The sequence below is a fragment of the Drosophila elegans genome, unplaced genomic scaffold (genome assembly GCF_018152505.1).
Source record: "Drosophila elegans isolate 14027-0461.03 unplaced genomic scaffold, ASM1815250v1 contig_814, whole genome shotgun sequence".
Classification (NCBI taxonomy): domain Eukaryota; kingdom Metazoa; phylum Arthropoda; class Insecta; order Diptera; family Drosophilidae; genus Drosophila; species Drosophila elegans.
Window position 1 is genome coordinate 8,177,883 of NW_024546167.1, and position 19,316 is coordinate 8,197,198.

At 37.0% G+C, this 19,316-nt stretch overlaps 2 protein-coding genes across 2 annotated transcripts; one reads left to right on the top strand and one right to left on the bottom strand.

Moving 5' to 3' along the window:
- Positions 1-211: 211 nt before the first annotated feature.
- Positions 212-1,973, bottom strand: LOC108138050. The gene is made up of 4 exons (XM_017260025.2): positions 1,767-1,973; positions 1,331-1,706; positions 487-661; positions 212-432 (listed from the first exon to the last, which is right to left on the bottom strand). The coding sequence occupies exons 1-4, from the start codon at positions 1,843-1,845 to the stop codon at positions 256-258; spliced, it is 807 nt and encodes a 268-aa protein (XP_017115514.1). The 5' UTR covers positions 1,846-1,973; the 3' UTR covers positions 212-255.
- An 11,578-nt stretch (positions 1,974-13,551) lies between these two features.
- On the top strand, positions 13,552-18,981 carry LOC108138005. The gene has a single exon (XM_041710563.1). The coding sequence runs from the start codon at positions 13,680-13,682 to the stop codon at positions 18,903-18,905; it is 5,226 nt and encodes a 1,741-aa protein (XP_041566497.1). The 5' UTR covers positions 13,552-13,679; the 3' UTR covers positions 18,906-18,981.
- Positions 18,982-19,316: the final 335 nt, after the last annotated feature.

Genomic DNA, 19,316 nt, shown 5'->3' on the forward strand with positions numbered 1-19,316 from the left:
ATACGTTAAAAGAAAAATCCCAGCTGATTGTTCGGCCAGCGTAATAGCTTAATTTTTATCGCCTATCGATATTTACAATTTCGCGTTGCCAACTAGTGCGCTATTTTTTGAAAATATACGACTGAAAATTAAATTAAATTAATGTTATGTAATTAATTGATCAATAAATATCCAGTTATTTCAAAAACTCCATTTTGTATTTTTATTTATGTTATATATTTGGTTAAGCAGCTAACAATATTTCATACTGTTTCCCTATAGCTTCCCATAAGTCTGCAGCTTTTCCAGATACTCCGCGTTTTGACTCAAGTGATTGAAAATCAAATTCGTGTCCAGGACATTCGCGGCGGGACCACCATAATCCGCCGGCAGACTTTCGTAGCCAACCATTTCCCGCAGTTTGCTGAGATGCCGGCCATCGTGGGTAAAGATCTATAAAATGAAATGATTAAAATTGATCAATTAAAATAAAACCAATAGTCGTACTCTTTCTTTGAATTCCTTGTTCATAAAAGGCATAAAAAGTGTGGAAGTCACGTGCATAAGGAAGCCCCGTTGGATTATGTGTACGACTCGCTGACTGAAAGGCAGGACTCCGTTCTTCTCATTCACCACCTTCATAAAGGCTGGCGAAAATTGCCGCAAAAAATTACGCGTTGTCCTGGGGGAAAAATATTATAGTGAGTACAATAATAAATAATATTATAAAAAATAACAAGTTTAGTAAATATAAACTTGGAAACCATACCTTCTTAGCGACAACAGCTGTACAAGGACAAATTACACAAAGTAAAACCACACTTCACAATTAATCTATATTGAAAACATAAAAACAATCTTAATTGTATTAATTCCCACAAAGTTTTATAAATTTGTTTAATAAGTATTTGTCAAAAATTTTAATACACATTTATAAATCGAACACATTTATGTTCATTTCTAATTATCTTTATCTTTTTGAACTTTTAAATGAAAGAATTTAGAACTATATAATTGACTGAAAACATTTAATACTTGTAGTTTTGGCTTGCTTAGTTTTCAAATTGCACAGGCCTTGATGATTTTACTTAATAAACAAAGAATTATTAAATACATTAAATTTAAAAAACAAGAAAACTAAAAAAAAAGACCAAGCACCGTTTTATTCGAAAATCTAATAACAAATTATAAAGTGAGCAAAGCTAAGAGGTAAAGAGAAATAATTTAAGACCAGTTTCGAATAATGTAAATTGTGTTAGTTTTTCTACATATCTTATGATCACCTTGAAAATACCTTTTTGAGCGGACAAACTTTAAAGCAAACATCAATACCAGAGTTTATTTAACCTACCCTTGGAGATCGCAGATGACCGTGATGCCGTTCTCCTGGACTCGTGGCAGCAACAGGAGTGACTCGAAGATCAGGTCGTCCATTTCGACGAGGCTCTGCAGATAGTCCGGGTAGTCCTGGAACCCGTCCACCGTCTTGAAGACCACCAACACACGTCCATGTCGGTCCACCTGGGGCATTACGTAGCGGCAGTGGGTGCCGAAGAAGAGCTGGCGGTAGTGCTCGATGGGATGACGGGCCACCCAGGTGGGATGGCGCCTCTTGAAGTCATAGTAGGCGTGGATGGCCTGGTAGGCCTTGATCGTGTCCCAGTGCGTATAGTGCAGGAACTTGGTCAGCAGCGTGTCCTCCGTGCCCACCTGCAGGTCCTCGCACCCTAAAAACAGATCCCTATAAGTATCCTTTGGGGGCATGTGCGACTTGACTGTTTGCTTACTCTCCACAAGCTGCCTGAGTTGCTTGATTTTAAAGATCTGCTCAGCCGTGTGGTCGACTCGAGCGGTCAGGAACAGCATTTTAGGTTTTGAATTTTGAAAGAAGTTTCCAAGGTGTCTTTTTTTTGTTTTTGTAATTTTTTATCGACTGCAAGATTCACTTTTCACATCCAATCCGCTGACGATCCGCACTCGCAACGCGAACAACGCTCACTGACTAAAATATCCATGAAATCTGATTTGGTGTAGATGGTTTATTTGTTTTATAACCTGTGCGTGCTCAAATTTGTAATGGTCGCCAATGGGTTTGAAATTTGCCTAATTCTTCAACTTGAACTTGGTTTCTTTATAAGTTAAAAACGTTATTTTATTATTTATTTTAATATCAAGCTTTACCTGAGACACCAATCAAGCTTGTAAATCCAAAAAAAAATTAATGTATATTTTTAAAAAGTCTTTTAAAAAATAAACTAAAGACTACTAAGACCTAATTGTTAGACCACATAACTGTTATTTTCATACTTTCGTGGTATTGATTTAATACTCATTTTAGTAGGTTTTTAGTTTCATAAAAACAAATGCATTTTGAATATATGTGCTATTATAAATGCGTACTTAATTTATTTATAATATATAATTTGTTGAGATTGTTTTTAAACTAGTAATATGGGTTATTGAAAATTAAAGAGTACTTCAAACGATGACCTCCAATATTGCGAAAGCCTCGTCATCAGCGAAGTCATCCAGTTGACCTAACCACGTATTCGAGCCACAATTCATTTAACCCAAAAGATGGGAAAAGGAGCAGGGTGCTGGAAAAAAAAGTCGACTCGAAAAGTAGGAAAAGTAGTCAACAAAACGCGAAAGGAAACTATAAGTACGATAATTGAAGAAAATGTCAGCTACACACGATGCTACGTGACTTAATAATGCCCCTTGTCTGTTCATAATAACGGTCACAACGTGTTGCTTTTATTATATATACCCCATACCCCATCTATATCCGACACTTTGCACCGACTTTGTCAGTAATTTTCTTTTTTTGTCTTAGTTTTTTCGACTTTTTGCTATTTCATTAAGGTTTATTGATCGACTTGGAAAAGTTGAGCGCTCAAGAACAAATAAATATAGTTTTTTAATTGGTAAAGTGTGAGCAAATTCAGAGCGAGATGGGTAGATGTCCATCGCAGACCGTTTCCAAAAGCGATTAAATCGTGACTGTGATAAAAATGTTGGAATTAACATTGCACTACGAATATCAAGTTGATAATAATTGATTTTAGTTATTGTGATGGCATTGGCATTGTGACTGCTTAAATGTGCTTTGTAATTGTGGGCAAAAATAATTTTTATGTAAGAAATGATGTTAATTATGAACATCATATTTGGTTCTGCTGATTAACTGCAAAGCCAAAATAGCCAAACCACTTGTCACATCGTTAATTTATATAAAATAAGTTTGAATGTTAGGTAATTAGAAAAACACATTATATCCCTTATTACTAACAAACGAGTTTAAAATCAATTTGGATTTTGACAATTCATAACATTTCGGTTGACTGGAATGCAATTTGCATTCGTTTTAATAATTTAACTATATTCCCACCCCATTTGGAAACGCTCCATGAATAACCACTAAAACTGGGCTCACTTTTGATTTTACGCATTCGATGTAATTCAAATTAGGGCTTTTGCAAATGTTTCGGCAGTGACTTTCTGTAATCCAAAATCTATAAATAATGCATTTAATTTGGATGCTAAATAATAAACATTTGGGCTTTTGCGGTTTTGTTTTTTGGTCGGTGAGTACCGATTGTTTGCACGCTGATTAAATTGCGGTCAGCTGGATTGCTGGCCCATATGTTAATAATCAGTTGTATTTATTTTATTAACGATAATTTGGTAAATTAGTAAAAAATTAAGAGCAATAAAGATTCATATTGTTTGGTAATTTGGGCTTTAAAAAAATGTATAGCTTTCCAATTTAAAAAATATTAATAATTCTAAAATAGCATGTTGTTGACCCCAAATTTGGTATTTTTTTATCTTTCTCATGGAATGACCCTTACTTTCAATACATATTAATTTAATTTAACTGGAAATGCTAATTTTTCGTTAAAAACTTTTGGTTGTCAAGCTATTCTATAATGAAATCAACTTAAATGGTTTTCCAATCAACACCTTCACACTTATATGTTTAAAATTCAAAGTAACTTCAACTTAGCCAGCAACAAATCAAATTGACACCCACAATTTACAGAACCTCTATCGATGGAGACCCCAAATCGCATAGGAAAATTATCAAATGTTGACCATCGTAGACAAAACAATCCCCTAGAAAACCGAACAAATTACAACTGTTGTAAAGTGTCATTTTTCAACAGGACGAGCGGGCAATGTAGAAATAATCATAATGGCCATTCGCATATTTGAGGCGAAATCTTGCGTGGCGATGTTGTAGAAACAATAGCAGAGAGCTCACAGCAAAAAAAACTGACAAAAAGTAAAACAAGAAAAATGTGAGCAAATTTCGTTGGCACAAGAAAGGGCCGAGAAAGTAGAGAATAAAAAAAAACTAAACCAAATTCCAATTTGTCAGGAATTTGTTCAATTTTAGTTTTGCGGTGGCCAGGGACCAGGGAATGAGCGGACCCCGGAAACCGAACTCTACCCCCCCCATCCGTCGACCATCTGCATGCCCCACACGTGCCGCCATGCAAAACCCATAAGCATAACGGCCCACCCACTTGCCATTAAAGAGCTGCCACGACAAATCGCACACATTTAACACGCACACTGTGAACAAAGGGGGGTTGGAGGTTAGAGAGCCCCCCTGTGGGGGAAAAACTGCATACTTAACAGGCCCACAAAAAACCAGCAGGGGAAACAGCTGCTCACAATGGCTCAAACAACGTCGCCAACTGGCCAACAGGAAAGGCAAATCGCTGGCCATAGCGATGGAATCTGGTGCTAAACAAAATAATAACTCAAATTTTCGATGAAATTTTATGCAGCCGAGCCCATTACATTTAAGCTAATATTAACAGAAAAAATATAGTTATCAAAGATAAATATAGTTATCGCGCCAACTTTACAATCTTAAAAAAAAGGACACTGCAAATAACACTAAATTCTTTGTTAACATCCATTCCAAAATAATTATAAAAATCAAATTATTATAATTTATATATAGATACATACAAGTATTTTCTTTCTAAAAACTCACGATTCCATCACTTTTTGGGACCATAAGTTTTCTTGTGCTTGCGGCCTCCCCTAATGACATTTGTATGCCGCTGCAGACATGTGCAACTGTCGGAACCCGAAATACATAGCTTTGGAAAACTTACCCGAAGGCTCCTTTTTCGCTCTTTACTAGCACTGCAGTTTGCCAATTTTCCCGTGTCGGGTATAAGCAATGAGCAAAGTTTGAGCTTTCGCTTCGACAAACCAAACCTGGTGTTATTTTGTCGTTACCATTTTAATTTGTTTTATTGGCAATAAGCTCTGTCTCCTGGCGATAAGCAGGGAAAATTATTGTTTGAATTTATGCCAAGTGCGGACCGACAAAGAAAATGCCCAATGGCCATTTTTTATTGCCCTTAGAATAGAAAGCGATTCACCTCTCAGAGCAGTTAATAAATATTTGCTTCGCAAAAAAAAAAATAAAATACAAAAATGCTAAACCCCTAAATTGTTATTTTCTTCGTGAACTGCTTTTTGAGGGGCGAAACAGATAGGAAGATTTTTGTTATTCTCCTCCGGGCAACAACATCATATCCCCAACACCCAACTCCCCTATGGATTTGTGGCTGTGGGGCTTACGAAATCTGCCGGCGCTTCGAGAGTTTTAATTGAATTTTGAGTGGTGTATTTAGGGATTTGTTATTTATAATAGAAAAAGCACACAGCCGAGAGCGCCAAGGAAAATGGCATTGGAAAGGTCCGATAAAGTGCGCAGCGAAATGAAAATTTTCGCTTTTTGAATTTCTTTTTCTTTTTAAAAAAATGTATGCTGTATTTAGCTAAATATTTTATAAACATTTAGTTAACCTTGTTTTTCTAATAGAAAAAGGGATACCACTTATGTACACATATTTTAAACCAAACCTAAAACATGTACAATAAATATATCCATGAAATACAAATAATTCAATAATTTTAAACCATTTTGTTGGGATCACACTTGATAAGCTTCAGACTTAAAGGTAAAAGTAAAAGGCAAAAGTAAAAGATAAAAATAGCTATAGCTCGGAAATCTTTTGTTTGGCAAACAAACATTTTAATATGTATTTAAAGCCCTAAAATGCAATTCAATAGCGAAAAAAAAGAGTTATATATTTCTTTCCAAAAACAAATGGTTGAGTATTATTGTTTGGTTCTCAACGCAAATTGTGTTATAAAAAGCAATTTGTTAGCGCCATAAAAGCTTGACCCCGTCATCCTTTTTTTTGAATTCTCTTCGCTTTTTATTACAGTCGATGACCAATTCGAAGGGCAATATGTGCGGCGAAGTGTCGCAGTTGTTGGGCACTGGGCACCCCAATCATTGCGAATCAAACTGGAATTCCAACTGGTTCCCTCTGGCCACTGTACTATATGTCTCCCAGCTCCTCAATGGAATTTACAGCAGCTATTTATTTTTGGCCAACATTTGCGGCACATGTCGCATGGGGAGTGGCTCTGGCTTTGTTTTCCTTTTACGAGTGCGAGTACCAGTGCATTTGTTGTTCATTTCATTTATGTAAATTACCCTGTGGCTGACCTCCTTGTAACAACATGTCGGTGGCGTCATATTGGAACTGTTTCGTATCCCTGTCCGCAATTCGCAATCGAATGCTCATTGAGTGTTTTTTCCACAGTTTTCTTTTTTTTATTCGCATTGTATGGGGGTTATTGTGGTTTTTTAATCAAGTTGTAGGTGAACAAATTTTGGCTAACCGATTGTTGTGGGGGACTGTTATTCATTGTTGTATTTTCCAGCGCCAATAAAATGCCAAATAAAATAAAAAGAATTCTTTGAGAATGCAATCCTAAAGAACATGCATAAAAGAAAGGCAATATAACAAATTTGAGACTAGCTTAAAAAATTAGTTCTTTGTAAGTAATATTTAAGGTAAACAATATTTTTTTTAAATCTTAACATAACTCAAAGTTCAATTTGGCAAAGAGCAAAGATCAAGGATCATTAGACTTGTAAATGCTGTTTAAATAATTATAAACACCTTTTATCACTTACTTGCCAAACCATTTCAAATGAAACCCACAAATATATATTTATACTTGCGGCTAAACGTATATACGGCACTTAAAAATTATGACATATTCTTTGGCGCAACACACTCAACTGTGTGGAAAAGCATGAGCATAATACATTTTACGACTGCGTTATATATGTCTGCCAAAGTATGTAAAATTATTATTTGTCTGACTGGCTGTGTGTTTGCATACTTTGTACTTATTTCTGACTGTCAGAGAAGGCAAGAAAAAAAAGAAAAAAAGATAAAAAGATGTACGACGTTTTATTATATTTAAATTACACAAAGCATTAAATATAATTCACTCACTACGCTCCATTTACTAAGGCTATATATGTGAAAGGCACACACGAAGACGTTACTGTCTGCCTACTGGGCACATAAGTATGCAACAACAAAATGCCGCTGAAAATCGCTGTAATACTTTTTCATCAATTATATGATGCGCAAAAATATATATGCTGAGATTTACAATATCAAACATGGCAGCCAGAGCTTTCGGCACACACACACACACACACAAACACCAAACACAAAACTCGTATGTACATAAAAGTACAGATATATGCCGACATGCTCTAGATGGCAAACGCGCCATACTTTACTACTTACTAAATCCATTACAAAGTATTTACGTAGAAAATTGCTTTATATCTCTGCATATCTCTCAGTCGACGTCATCGTCGTTGTTATATCCTTGCGAAGATGTGTGCGTGTATGTGTGTGTGAATATGAAAGCCCTGTCAGGACGAAAAAATTTAAGTACGTGGGAATAATAGTAGAGGAAAAATCTTTTTAGTGGCGTCGTACTCCCTGGGTAAATTCCACCAAGGAACTCCTAAGGTAGTCGACATATCCCAAATCCCATTTTGCCCCCACCCCCCGCACCATCGAAGGCAAAAAGGCTGTGAGCAGCAATTTATGTGATTTTTTCCTAAATGTCAGTGGCAAATAAGAAAATATTAAAATAGATTTGTGCACTCCGAACGCAAAGACAATGGCTTGTCATGTACACTGAAACTTTTAATATAAAAAAAAAATGATTGAGGGAGAATTTTTAAAATTTACTAAGCACTCAAATTGTTTCTTGGTGAAACTTCGACTTCGAGGGTTTAATCAAAATGTAAATGAAGTGTAAATACGGAAAATTTTCGGCCGGGTTGTTACTGTGATGTGTTGTCCAAATATTCAGCATCATGTACATCATTTGTCTATTTAAGCCAGAAACTAGAAAAAGTACTCTGGGTTCTATGAATTGTTGGCATATTATTCGCCTAACAGCTACATTCAAATTCTGGCACTTAATGTTTGAAAATCATTAAAATGTTATTGTTGAATTCTATATATTAATTACATATACATAGTTACATTATAGTTTTTCTAGATTAGTTTTTAAATATTTATTTTTTTCAGTCTTACTGGTCTTCTGATGATTTCCATTGCCAAGATGTTGACGGTAAATCACATCAAGCTTTCCTTCATCCCAGCATGCAGTCATAAAAAAATGAATAAAAAAGTATACCAAAAGCCAAAGTAGTAGGATGCTGGCTGTAGAATGTTGGCATAAGTGTGTGTAATTCATAGCGGATTTGCTTGCGGAGGGGAATTATTCATGCGCACTTGATTGTGCACACAACAATGGAACTGATCATAATCAGTGTCTCGTCATCATCATCATAAACTGCTGCGGCTAAGGTTAAGATACTTATCCTGGCAATGTGATATGTATAACCGAAAGGAATTAAAATATGTGTTATAAGAGGGATATGCGTTATATTCAAAGATATCCTAAAGACCCAGTCAATTGAATGCCAGTTTAAAGGATACACCAGGCTCTAATCTCACACAAACAACAATGGAAATAAGTAAAACGAAAATATAACAAATAAATTTGTCGTGCAGCGGTGCAAAAAGGCAAAAGCTGCCTTGAATTGCACTACGAATCACTCTAGCGTGCTATCAATTACTGTGGCAAGTGTTGCACGTGCCACCGACACCGATCCTGTCCGGAGTAGGAGTCCTACTCCTAGTCCTAGTCCTAGTCCTATTCCTGCTCCTTCCGACAGCCACCCACATCCCCTGGCACCTTGGAGGTTCTCTATCCAGCCAGCACAGCTTGCTCATCTCATTGTGTTCCTTGGCATTTGCTCGCCTGGCTTTCTATTCCAATTTTTCCCTTTTCGCTACCCTGTATTTGTGGATTAAGAGGGTATGTTGTGTGGTTGTAAAAGTTTATCACAAAAGATAATCACAACCTAAGAGGATTTGGATAACTTGGTTTTGCATAAATCGTATAGAAGGCAACTGACTATTTTGAAAGCTAGAGAATTGCCTTATTAAAGCAATAATAGAAAAGTTCCTAATTGAGTAATAAAACATAGAGCTAATCAACCCTTAACCTTTATTATTATAATGGAATTTATTTCTATAAAAATTAGTCATACATATTTATTTCGCATAACTGTTTTCAAAACTGAGTATCTTATAGTCGACATATTCAAAGGCAAGGTGGTTTTGGTTTCCTTTCCTAATTTCTTGTCGCACTTCGGTCGTTGTCTTGGCTGCTGCTGAAGTCCAGCGTACTGTAAGTGGCATGAACATTGCTGCATTTTCTTGACAATTTCTCAGCTTTTTTCTGCTGATGCTCCCTGCTTTTTGAGTGCTTTCAATTGTTGCACAATTTTTTAATTTGCTGCGTGGCCAAAGAAATGAAAGAGTTGCCGTCGCACAGGGAATTTTAATCTAAAGTGGGTGGCAAACGGGCATGCCCACGGAATCGTGAAATGTTAAACGTTTAGTGTGACTTTTCACATATATGATTTGTCGAATCCTAAGCGTTTCTTACGCCAATTAAATAGGCATTAGGTCACAAATGCCGAGCATTTCAAACTTCAATACATGCATTTAATTAACCACAAATGAGCACACAATTTTCACATATTTAGGCCGCACTCGAATGCCAAACAACGTCATAATAACTCAGTTGGCCACAAAACAAAACAAACTTCACGCGTTGTTTGTGTGTGCATGCTCTACATTCGAATTGTTAGGCTCTTGAGTAAATTGCAATTTAATTTCATGCAATTTGCCGTGAGGCTAAGTGCTTCAATTGTATTGAAGAATAATGTCCTTAGGTATCCTAATAAGCCTAATCTCGAATGCTGGTTCTATTATAATTCGGAATAAGCCAAACATCAAAGGCAGTTTGCCAATTGAATGCAACAAAGTTTAAATACCCTTGAGGGTTTATTAGGTTAAGTACTAATATGAAGGCAAAGGGTTTCCGAAGCTTATTTTATCATAACTTTAGCTTTTTCCTTTATTATATTTAGGTATAGCACATTTTTTTTTGTTTAAAATGAAACGAAATGGCTGACAAGTTCACTTCGTGCACATAGCCATTTCCAGTAGTTACCTCATATTAAATACCAAAATGTAATAAGCATTAAATTTCGTTGCAACCTGCAGAGAATACGAAAGATGACATCCAGTTGCAATTACAATGTAATTACAAGCGGCAGACGGAGAACGTTTTAAATTTTGTATGTGCCGGGCAAATGTCTGCAAAGGATTAGGAAGGATGCACGAGGATGCGTTCCATTTAAGCAACAGCTTATGCCATAAACATGGGATATGAGCTGGCTCTCAGAGTCTGCCATAAAATGACGCTTAAAGTGTGTCACGTAATTGCAGGACCCCTTGTCTTTCTGCTTTTCCAATTTGCCCCCAAGTTCGCCTCGTCTTTTGTATGATTTTAATTAGAATTAGGCTTTTAAGCCGGTGTTTTGATTCTTTAAGCTCGCTCACATGTCCTGCGTAAATAGTAAATACACACTGAGCCAACGAAGATATCCGGAGAAGTTTGGCAATCAAAACTTGGTAGAAGCTGTAAATTAATTTCCTGGCCAGCTAATGCAGCAATTTCAGTTTCCAGTCTCAATTATCGCAAAATTTGCTGCAATGCATAAATTTCGAACGCACACCGGTCAAAGCCAGAAGTCTATGATTAATTTTGTGTGGTGTGCTGTGTTCGATAATAGTTGGCGTCCAAGGACCATAAGTCTATAGGTGGCTCCCCTGAATAAGCTAATAGAGTTACACTCAAAAATCAAGCTTTAAATGGACTTTATGGATATTCATAATAAATGTTTTAGCTATTATCCCAAAACTCCAACTATGTGCTGTATGCTTTAAATACCAGCTTTAAATTCAGAGACACTCTGCCAAACCAATTGATAAAAACATGTCTCACAGAACGCCCAGATCATTAAAAAATCAGAATGTGTGACATTTTGTCAGGCATAATAATAAAATTACAATTGCAGCTCGGCGGCAAACAATTGGGGGAGAATTTTGTGCCAAATCAGCGCAAAAAACTGTGGGGCGTCGCTTAAGGAAATGTCAAATCAAATTTATTGACTTTCATTGTTCGCCGGATTGGAGGCAGTGACTCCGGGCTGGAAGCCAGGGCTCATTGAAATGTGAAAAGCCAATGACAGGGGACGACGAAGGGCTAACAATGTGCACCTTTTTTATGTCTGGATTCTACTTGTGGCACTTGTCGATTTGTCCTGCACTTTTCCCATTGCAAATCCAAATCCGAATCCGAATCCGTGTTTGTGCGCGATTAAAGCGCCGCTTAGCACGTTTGAATGCCTTCTATCCGACTTCACCTCCGCCATTTCGGATTCCCTGAGACAATCAGCAACGCCTTCTTTTCATTCCACTTGCAGTGTTAGAATTTTTCACACTGAGAAGTAAGTAGTTCATAAACTAAAAAGTTAAACCTATAATTAGACAAAATATATTAAACAATACCGTATTCCAAACATTTCTTTCCAACCGAACTTTGTTTGGAAACAAATGGTTTTCAAGAACCAAATTAATAATGAAATAAGAAATTACTTTCTGAAAAACAATTTTAAGAACTGAAATTTCTTATTTCTGTTTTATTTTATATGCCAATTTTGCGATCAGTGTATTCTTTCGTGATTTCCAACAGCTTCGCACAATGCCTGCTGGCAAGCTATAAAATCATATGCTTTCCTTCATTGCAAGGGGTTGGCTTTAGTTTTTTGCAGCTTCGCCCATAGCTGTGCCCAGCTTAGTTTGACAATTATTTGCATTGTTCAGTGAAGTCGTTTGTTCAACATGCACATGAATCGGTAACTACAACATAAGTGAGTCCCTGGTTATAGCTCACAGTCGGGCAAGTTGGGTTTGTTGGGCACTCCGACTCCATTGTGCCCAGTCCATTGAATTTGTGGGACAAAAGTAGACAGCCAATTCTGCGAGGGACAAAAACTGGGCGAAAGATGAAATCGAATAGCGTATGATTACGCGAGAAGGGATGTTTTGCTTGGCTTTATTGTGTCTTTGGTAGGTCAATGATGCGGCGAAGGATCTAAGGTACAATTTTGGGGACAAAAATATAAAAAAACGAACAAAATTCAAATCGAAAAGTGCAAATAAGATCAATATTCTACAGAACTAAAAATGAAAATTATTAAAAACACCACAACAACACATTTAAATTTTTATTAAATTTGTAAATTTATTTACCGAAAAGTAAATTAAATTAATATTAACATCTACATGTGTAAATTGTGTATAAATATGTATAACAAATAGACGTTTAAATTATATCGTTTCAGTAAAGTTGCAAAGCTTGAGAGGTTTTCTGCCGGACTATTTTTACTTTGCAAGATATATAAATTATTTTCTGATATTTCCAAGCCCTATTTAATTCTGCATTCATTTTAGATTTCAAAGCAACAGTTCTGGCATTATTCAAGGAAATCACTTTATAAAGTTGCCGGCTGTCAGGTTTTCAGCAACCAATTTTCTTCACACGAATATGCAAAATGAATGTTCTTCGCTTGACCCGAAAGCCTGTTGCCTTTGTCGTTTGAAATTCCGGACAGGATGGGAGCGGCCTGTTGCCAAAAACGGAGTCTTCTTTTAGACAATTTTTTTTTTTATGGTTCTGGTTCTGCTTCGCCCTTTTTAAATGGCTCTTTCCGCTTCCGGTTGCGTTACGTTTGACTTGCCTGCACGTAAATTTCGTGCCATTTTGTGCATGGGAATTTGGGCTGTTCGCCGCGCTAACTCGAGCGAACTGCTTCACTCATGTCGGCGGTAAATTTTAGTACAATGCATATATAATCTTTTTCACTTATCTTTGCATAGTTTCCTTTTGCCGAGCAGCAGAACTTTTTACGGTCTGAGGTTAAAAGTGGCGTCGTACATTTTCCAGCAACTACACCCCCTCGAAATGCGCGGTGCGTCGAGAGCTATGTAATGAATGAAAAGTTGCCAGGGAGTTGCAAAAGGTTGCGGCTGCAAAAGGTGCACAGGCATCGCAATTTTTGCTGAATGGCTTGGCTTAGTTTTTCCCACTTGTCGACAATCTAGTGACAGATTTATGGGTTAATTATTGTGAACGGGGCTGTGGGGAAGTGCAAAAATGAAACGGGTTGAAGCTGAAACCTCATTCGTTAGATTACACACTCACATATAGCACTGAAAACGTAGTTAGTCCGGAACTGGACAAATTTTTAAATTTTATCAGATATTTTGTAGAAAATGTGCAAAAACGTTATGTTGTTTTAATGGTAAGTTATCATTGGTCTTGAAATCCGCAATCAAACAAAGAATATGGACAAAGTACACTTATCCGAAAACCCAATTTCCGTGGAAGTGAACGAATCGTTTGAACAACCTTCCTCCGAAGATGACTTTGATCTATTTATGTGCATTTGGGAACTGAGCCTTAGCCTTGGTAACTTCAACTACAATGTGGCCAAGTCAGTGGAGTTCACAAAAGAACACAATACGCCTGCGAGCGACTCATTCGAACTGATTTTGCTCAATAATTTGAGGATACAATTCGAACAACTGCAGAAGGAAACGGATCCCGAGGAATGGACTCTGCACGATGCACGGGAAGCTCTTTTTATGCGCCTGTACAAGGAACTGTTGGACCTAGAGTCGGATGAGGAACTGCGCAATGGGTACCTGAAGATCTGCCATGAACTCTTTGATTCTGGCCACCCAAAAATTGAGGGGCGGGAAAAGTCCCACAGTTGTCGAGTGGAACTCATCGATCGTTTGTATGCCCAGGCTCAAAACATATTGCATTGTCTGGTTGGAAAATCAAACTCAACTTCAAGTGTCGACGTAAAATCCTCTGACTCCCATATTATTATGTATCTGGAGAGTTTAACGTTTAAAAACCAGGCCCAATTAGAAAGCATTCCAAAGAAGGACGACATCACTTATCCAGTAAAAGAATTGAGGCCTGAGAAAAGCATTGCTAAAACCAATTTAGAGTCCAACAGAGTGAGTTTCGAAATGAAAATAGAAGGTATTCAATTAATTGAGGGTGAAAAGGAAATGATTAATTGCCACTCAAGGGGCTTTAAATTTGAAATGGGCATCTCTGTGTTTACTACTCAAAATATTATTTCACCGTATTTGGTTTTCGGTTTGCCTGTTGAATTGGCTGCTAAACCAAAATCGTATAATAATCTTTTGGAAAAATATAGTTATACTCTTAATGCTACAGAAAAAGATTTGATGGAAATTTCAACTCGCGATGATAATTATTCCAATGATTTCAATGATATTTCCGCTTTGAATACATTTGATATTTCGAATATATTTGATGATCATGCAAACGTTTCCGCAAATATAAGTAATCAAAGAAGAACGTTTGATTTGTTTGATAAATATGTAGATCCAGATAAGAGGGAAGTAAAGGATATAATTCCGGCGATAATTGAGGAAGCTGCTACTCCAAATAATTCTGAGAGTACTTTAAAAGCTGCTGCAGACGATTTCGTCGATGTTCCTGCTATTGATTTGGATTTTCTTTGTGAGGAAAAAACTTGTGACGGTAACAATGTTTACGAAGAATCTGAAGCGAGTGTGGCCGTTAATTGGGATCATACAGAGAGTCCAACAGATGCGTGTATAAGCAGTCCCGTAAGTTTCAATATTTCTGAAAGACGTTCAGAAAAATGTTTATTTGAAGATGCATTTAAAATTCCCATTAGTGATAGTTCTTGTATTTCGAATACGCCATCTGAAAATATTTTCAAAGAACATTCTCATAGCAATTTGGAAAAAATAAAAGAGGTATTTTTACAATACAAAAGCAAATTAGACGCGATAGCTGAATTAGAAAAAAAATCCTTTGCAAAATTGCCTCTTACAGAAGAAAGCCCGATACTTGATGTTGGTAATATAAATGAAAACTCGCTGGAAACAGATTCAAGACTTCAAAAGACATTGAAAGAAGTAGATTTCTCAGAGGACGAAATAATGACTCAACTGCGACAAACTGTAAGTAAAATAAAGCTAAATGTTTTAAATGAAGTTGACAAGTCCCTGAAATTGACTCTGTATAAACCATCTGATGTTCTATTAAGGAAATCGTCTTCGGAAAAAGTTAAGATCGTGCCAAAAAACTATGGACGGGATTCCAAATTTACTGATGGGTTGCGCATAAATTCTCCTGGAAAATTTTCCCCAAGAAATTATGTTTTCAGGGATTCCCCAAAAAAGAAAACAATAAAGTCTGGCAATAAAAAGTATGATCAGGAAAAGCTTTTACCGAAAGATAGGGATGAAATAAGTAAAAAGGCTGTTGAAAAGGAATCCCTGAAAACGATTGAAAATAAATGTGAAGAAACGAAAGATTTAAAGGCAAATTCACATAAATTAGGCATTGATATATCTGAAAATTGCTGTATGAAAAAAAAATCAACTGATTTTAATGCTGAGCTGGACGAACAGAAAATGTTTTCACCGATGTTAAGTCAAATTTCAAAAACGGTTAGCAAAGTTAAGCTGCACATTTTGAAAGAGGTTGATAAGTCCTTATCCGAGGTGGCAGGAAAAAATAATGGCGCTAAAGAGATTTTTTCGGAGAAAATAACCTGTAAGGATGAAGTTAAAAGTGATGTTATCAAGGGCCACAGTGAAAATTTGGAACAGTTAAAGGTACTGAATCTGAGTAATGAGTTAAACCCAAAAAAAGTAATTGAGTTTGGTGCTGAGAGGGACGATCATGAAATGCTTTCACCAATGTTAAGTCAGATTTTACGAACGGTAAGTAACATTAAGCTCAACGTTTTAAAGGAAGTGGATAAATCACTATCGGAATTGACCCTAATAAATGTTTCTAAAGATTTACTAAGAAAACCATCTAAATTATCGTTCACTGAAGAATGTGCCAATTTTGTAAAAAAAAATGATGAATCTGTTCCTGGAGGTTTTAATTTAAGGGAAAAACCCTATGAAGAACTAGATAAAAGCGATGCTACTGAGGATTTAAAGGCATCTTATGTAAAAACTCTAGCTAATAAATGTGACAAAACACGTAACTTGGTAAATGATGTGGATAAGTATGTTCCTGCGGACAAGAATTTATGTCAAGGTGATGGTAAAAGTGATGGTACAGAACGTTTAAAGGAATCTTCTGTAAAAACTATGTTTAAGGAATGTGAACTATGTCAATATGTATATAAAGGCTTAAATTTAAGTCTGGGGAACTGCGTTGGCTTAGGTAATTTGAAGGCACCTTCTGAAAAATCTCCTTTTAATAGCGAGCATAGATTGTTCATAAAACCTTTGCCCAAATGGCAGCATCAACGCCACATCATTGCAGCACCTCGTGCTGTAATAAAGTCCTTCAAATCGAACCCCGCCTATCAATGGAACCCTCACGAGCCAAATGCGCCCGATTTCTATGAACAATTGGATCAGTTTTTTGAGATCACGGGTCAAACTATGGATATTGACGTGCCCTCGATCGAATCACGGGTGAGCCTGATTTTAAACCAAATTAGTAAGAAAATGCCATGGGACATAAACTACTCTGATTGGATGAATGCGGTGGGAAAATGCAAAGTGGAACAACTGCTCACTCGCGACGAGAAAATGGCCTACGAATCATTGCGCTTTCAGTCGAGGGACAAAGGTGATCAGGATCTATCTACGGAGTCTCGATTCACCGATGCCCTTCACGGAATGATGGGCTATGAGTCGCCCCATTTAAAGGTTTCATCGCTAACTGGCTGGCTGCAATTGCGATCGCCTCATCATCAGGAGAGTATCAGTGAGTCCTACCTTCTGCTGACTCTTGGCCACTTGGGCTACCTCTATCGATCCTTGGGGGAGCAACTGGTAGTACTTGGCCAACAGGGAGAAACTGCTGCTGCTCTCCGAGTATGTCTGCAGAAGGAGCTCCAGAATTTCCAACAATTCTACGAATTAAGGAAACAAGAACCGAGCAGCCTGCTTGCTCTGCACTGGAAAACTCGAGGATACCAGCTGCACTTTCAGTGGCTTTTGGATGTGCTGCACAGAATTCAGAGTAAAAAGTCCATTGTGGTATTGCTGAACGAGGAATCACGCCGTAGAATTGGATCTCAAAGAAACTTAATGTTAAAGTGGTTGAATGTGGCCAGTCAACCACTGATAACAAAGCTTCATCACTGGCTTCTTAGCGGACAACTGAGTGCTTCGGATTGCGATGAGTTTCCAATTGAGTGCTGTACAAGAGCGGGCATAGATGGTTTCTGGCAGAACCGCTATAGAGTTCGAAAATCTTTCTCCACTTTTCTGGACCCTCAGCTTATCGAAACTCTAATTAGTGTGGGTAAGACCTTGGCTTACACAAAAAAGTTCTTGGGCCTTAGCTTGGATATTTCTCTGATCAGCAAAGAACTTCTTTACTCATTGATAGATGCATTTAATAAATTCTACCGATACGGAGATCAGGAACTACTCTATAAAATTGTCCATAAACTGCACTTCGAAATATCTAACGAAGTGCTTACACTTCAGGAAATAAAACCCAAACCACAGGATCTCTTTTTTCAGATTCACAAATACTCAATGCTTACCGATTTAAAATTTACCAGAAAGTTTTTGGAAGTTTTCGAACCCATCCTTGAAGAACCAGCGAGCTGCTTTAATATCGAACTTTTCAACCAAATGAAAGATCAAATGTGGCACCAGCCGATTCCAAGTTTCTATATAGATAAGGCTGAAGGCGATGGAGCCAAGTGTTGGTCACTTCTAGTTCTTCGCTGGAATTTTCCGAACCACTGGAGAGCTCTTCTCGGCGCGGATGTTAAGGATTATGATGCGATCTTTGGCGGCTTGTGGAGATTTAACTATGTCAACTACGTGCTCAGCGAAAGGATAGTTCGGCAGCAGTTGCATTTTCAAAATCGCATAGACCTCAAATATTTTGAAGAGCTCGAAGGAACGAACAGGTGTTTTGCCCATCTGATGAATATTGTTCTGCGAGTGATGAAAGTTTTAAGGCACTATTTTCTCAGTGATGTATTAGAGCCAGCGTTCGCAAGTCTTTTGTTGGCCTGTAATAAGGCAAATAGCCTAGACGAAATCCTGGAGGCGAATAGAACCTACCTGAAGACCATCAAATTAGGGTCCTTGAAAACCAAAGCTCTACGAAAATCTAATCAATACCTAGATAAACTCTATATTGTCGTACTAAATCTCGATCATCAGCAGCAAAAGTTCCATAGGCTAACTCAGATTTTAATGGACGATGTGATGGAAGTTGGTGTCACAAATTCTAGTTGTTGCAAACGTCGAATACAGGAGTTTCGATGGTCCTGTGAAAGCTACACGGATCTCATCAAGGAGCTGGAAGACAAATTTCACTTGACAATGGTCAACTTTTTGTTTAGCCTGCATTTATCAGACGAACCTTCATTAAGAATACTGGCCTTAAGGCTGGATCCCATAAGCTATTATACATATAAGGATGCCAGGTTGGGTCTTGTGCAAACGTTCGAGTTCAAGAGGAAGGCGCGAAAGAGATGCTCGGAAGACAGCAGCTAACATTTTTCTAAGTTATACATTCTTCTGTATATTTTTCTACAAGCAACAAAATGAGTTATTTATAATTTAAAACATAAAATCTGTATGTCTTGTATATATTTTTAATTTGGATAAGTCTCTAAATTGATCTAATAAACGGGATACATTTTCATATTTGTGTTTTTCGTTAAACACAATAAATGTTTCAAAAAATCTTAAAAAAATAACGAATGTCATAGCGAACTTTACAAAAATAAACTTTTTATCATTGACTTGTTAAAGATAAACAGCTTTTAGAAATAAATTTCTTATTCAACATTGACAGTCTCAGCCACAGTAAACTCCTTGCTCAAATTATAATACATTTAGCAAAAAGAAATGCAGGATGAACCACTCTTTTGACGCTTTGTCTATATATAAATTGGATTTTAA

Bases quoted from the DNA above. Each gene is read 5' to 3' on its own strand.
- LOC108138050 (XM_017260025.2), bottom strand. From the start codon at position 1,845: ATGCTGTTCCTGACCGCTCGAGTCGACCACACGGCTGAGCAGATCTTT. The intron at 662-1,330 runs GTAGGTTAAATA...TTTTTCCCCCAG, and splicing joins GTCATCTGCGATCTCCAAGG to GACAACGCGTAATTTTTTGC. The intron at 433-486 runs GTACGACTATTG...TTCATTTTATAG, and splicing joins ACAAGGAATTCAAAGAAAGA to ATCTTTACCCACGATGGCCG.
- LOC108138005 (XM_041710563.1), top strand. From the start codon at position 13,680: ATGGACAAAGTACACTTATCCGAAAACCCAATTTCCGTGGAAGTGAAC.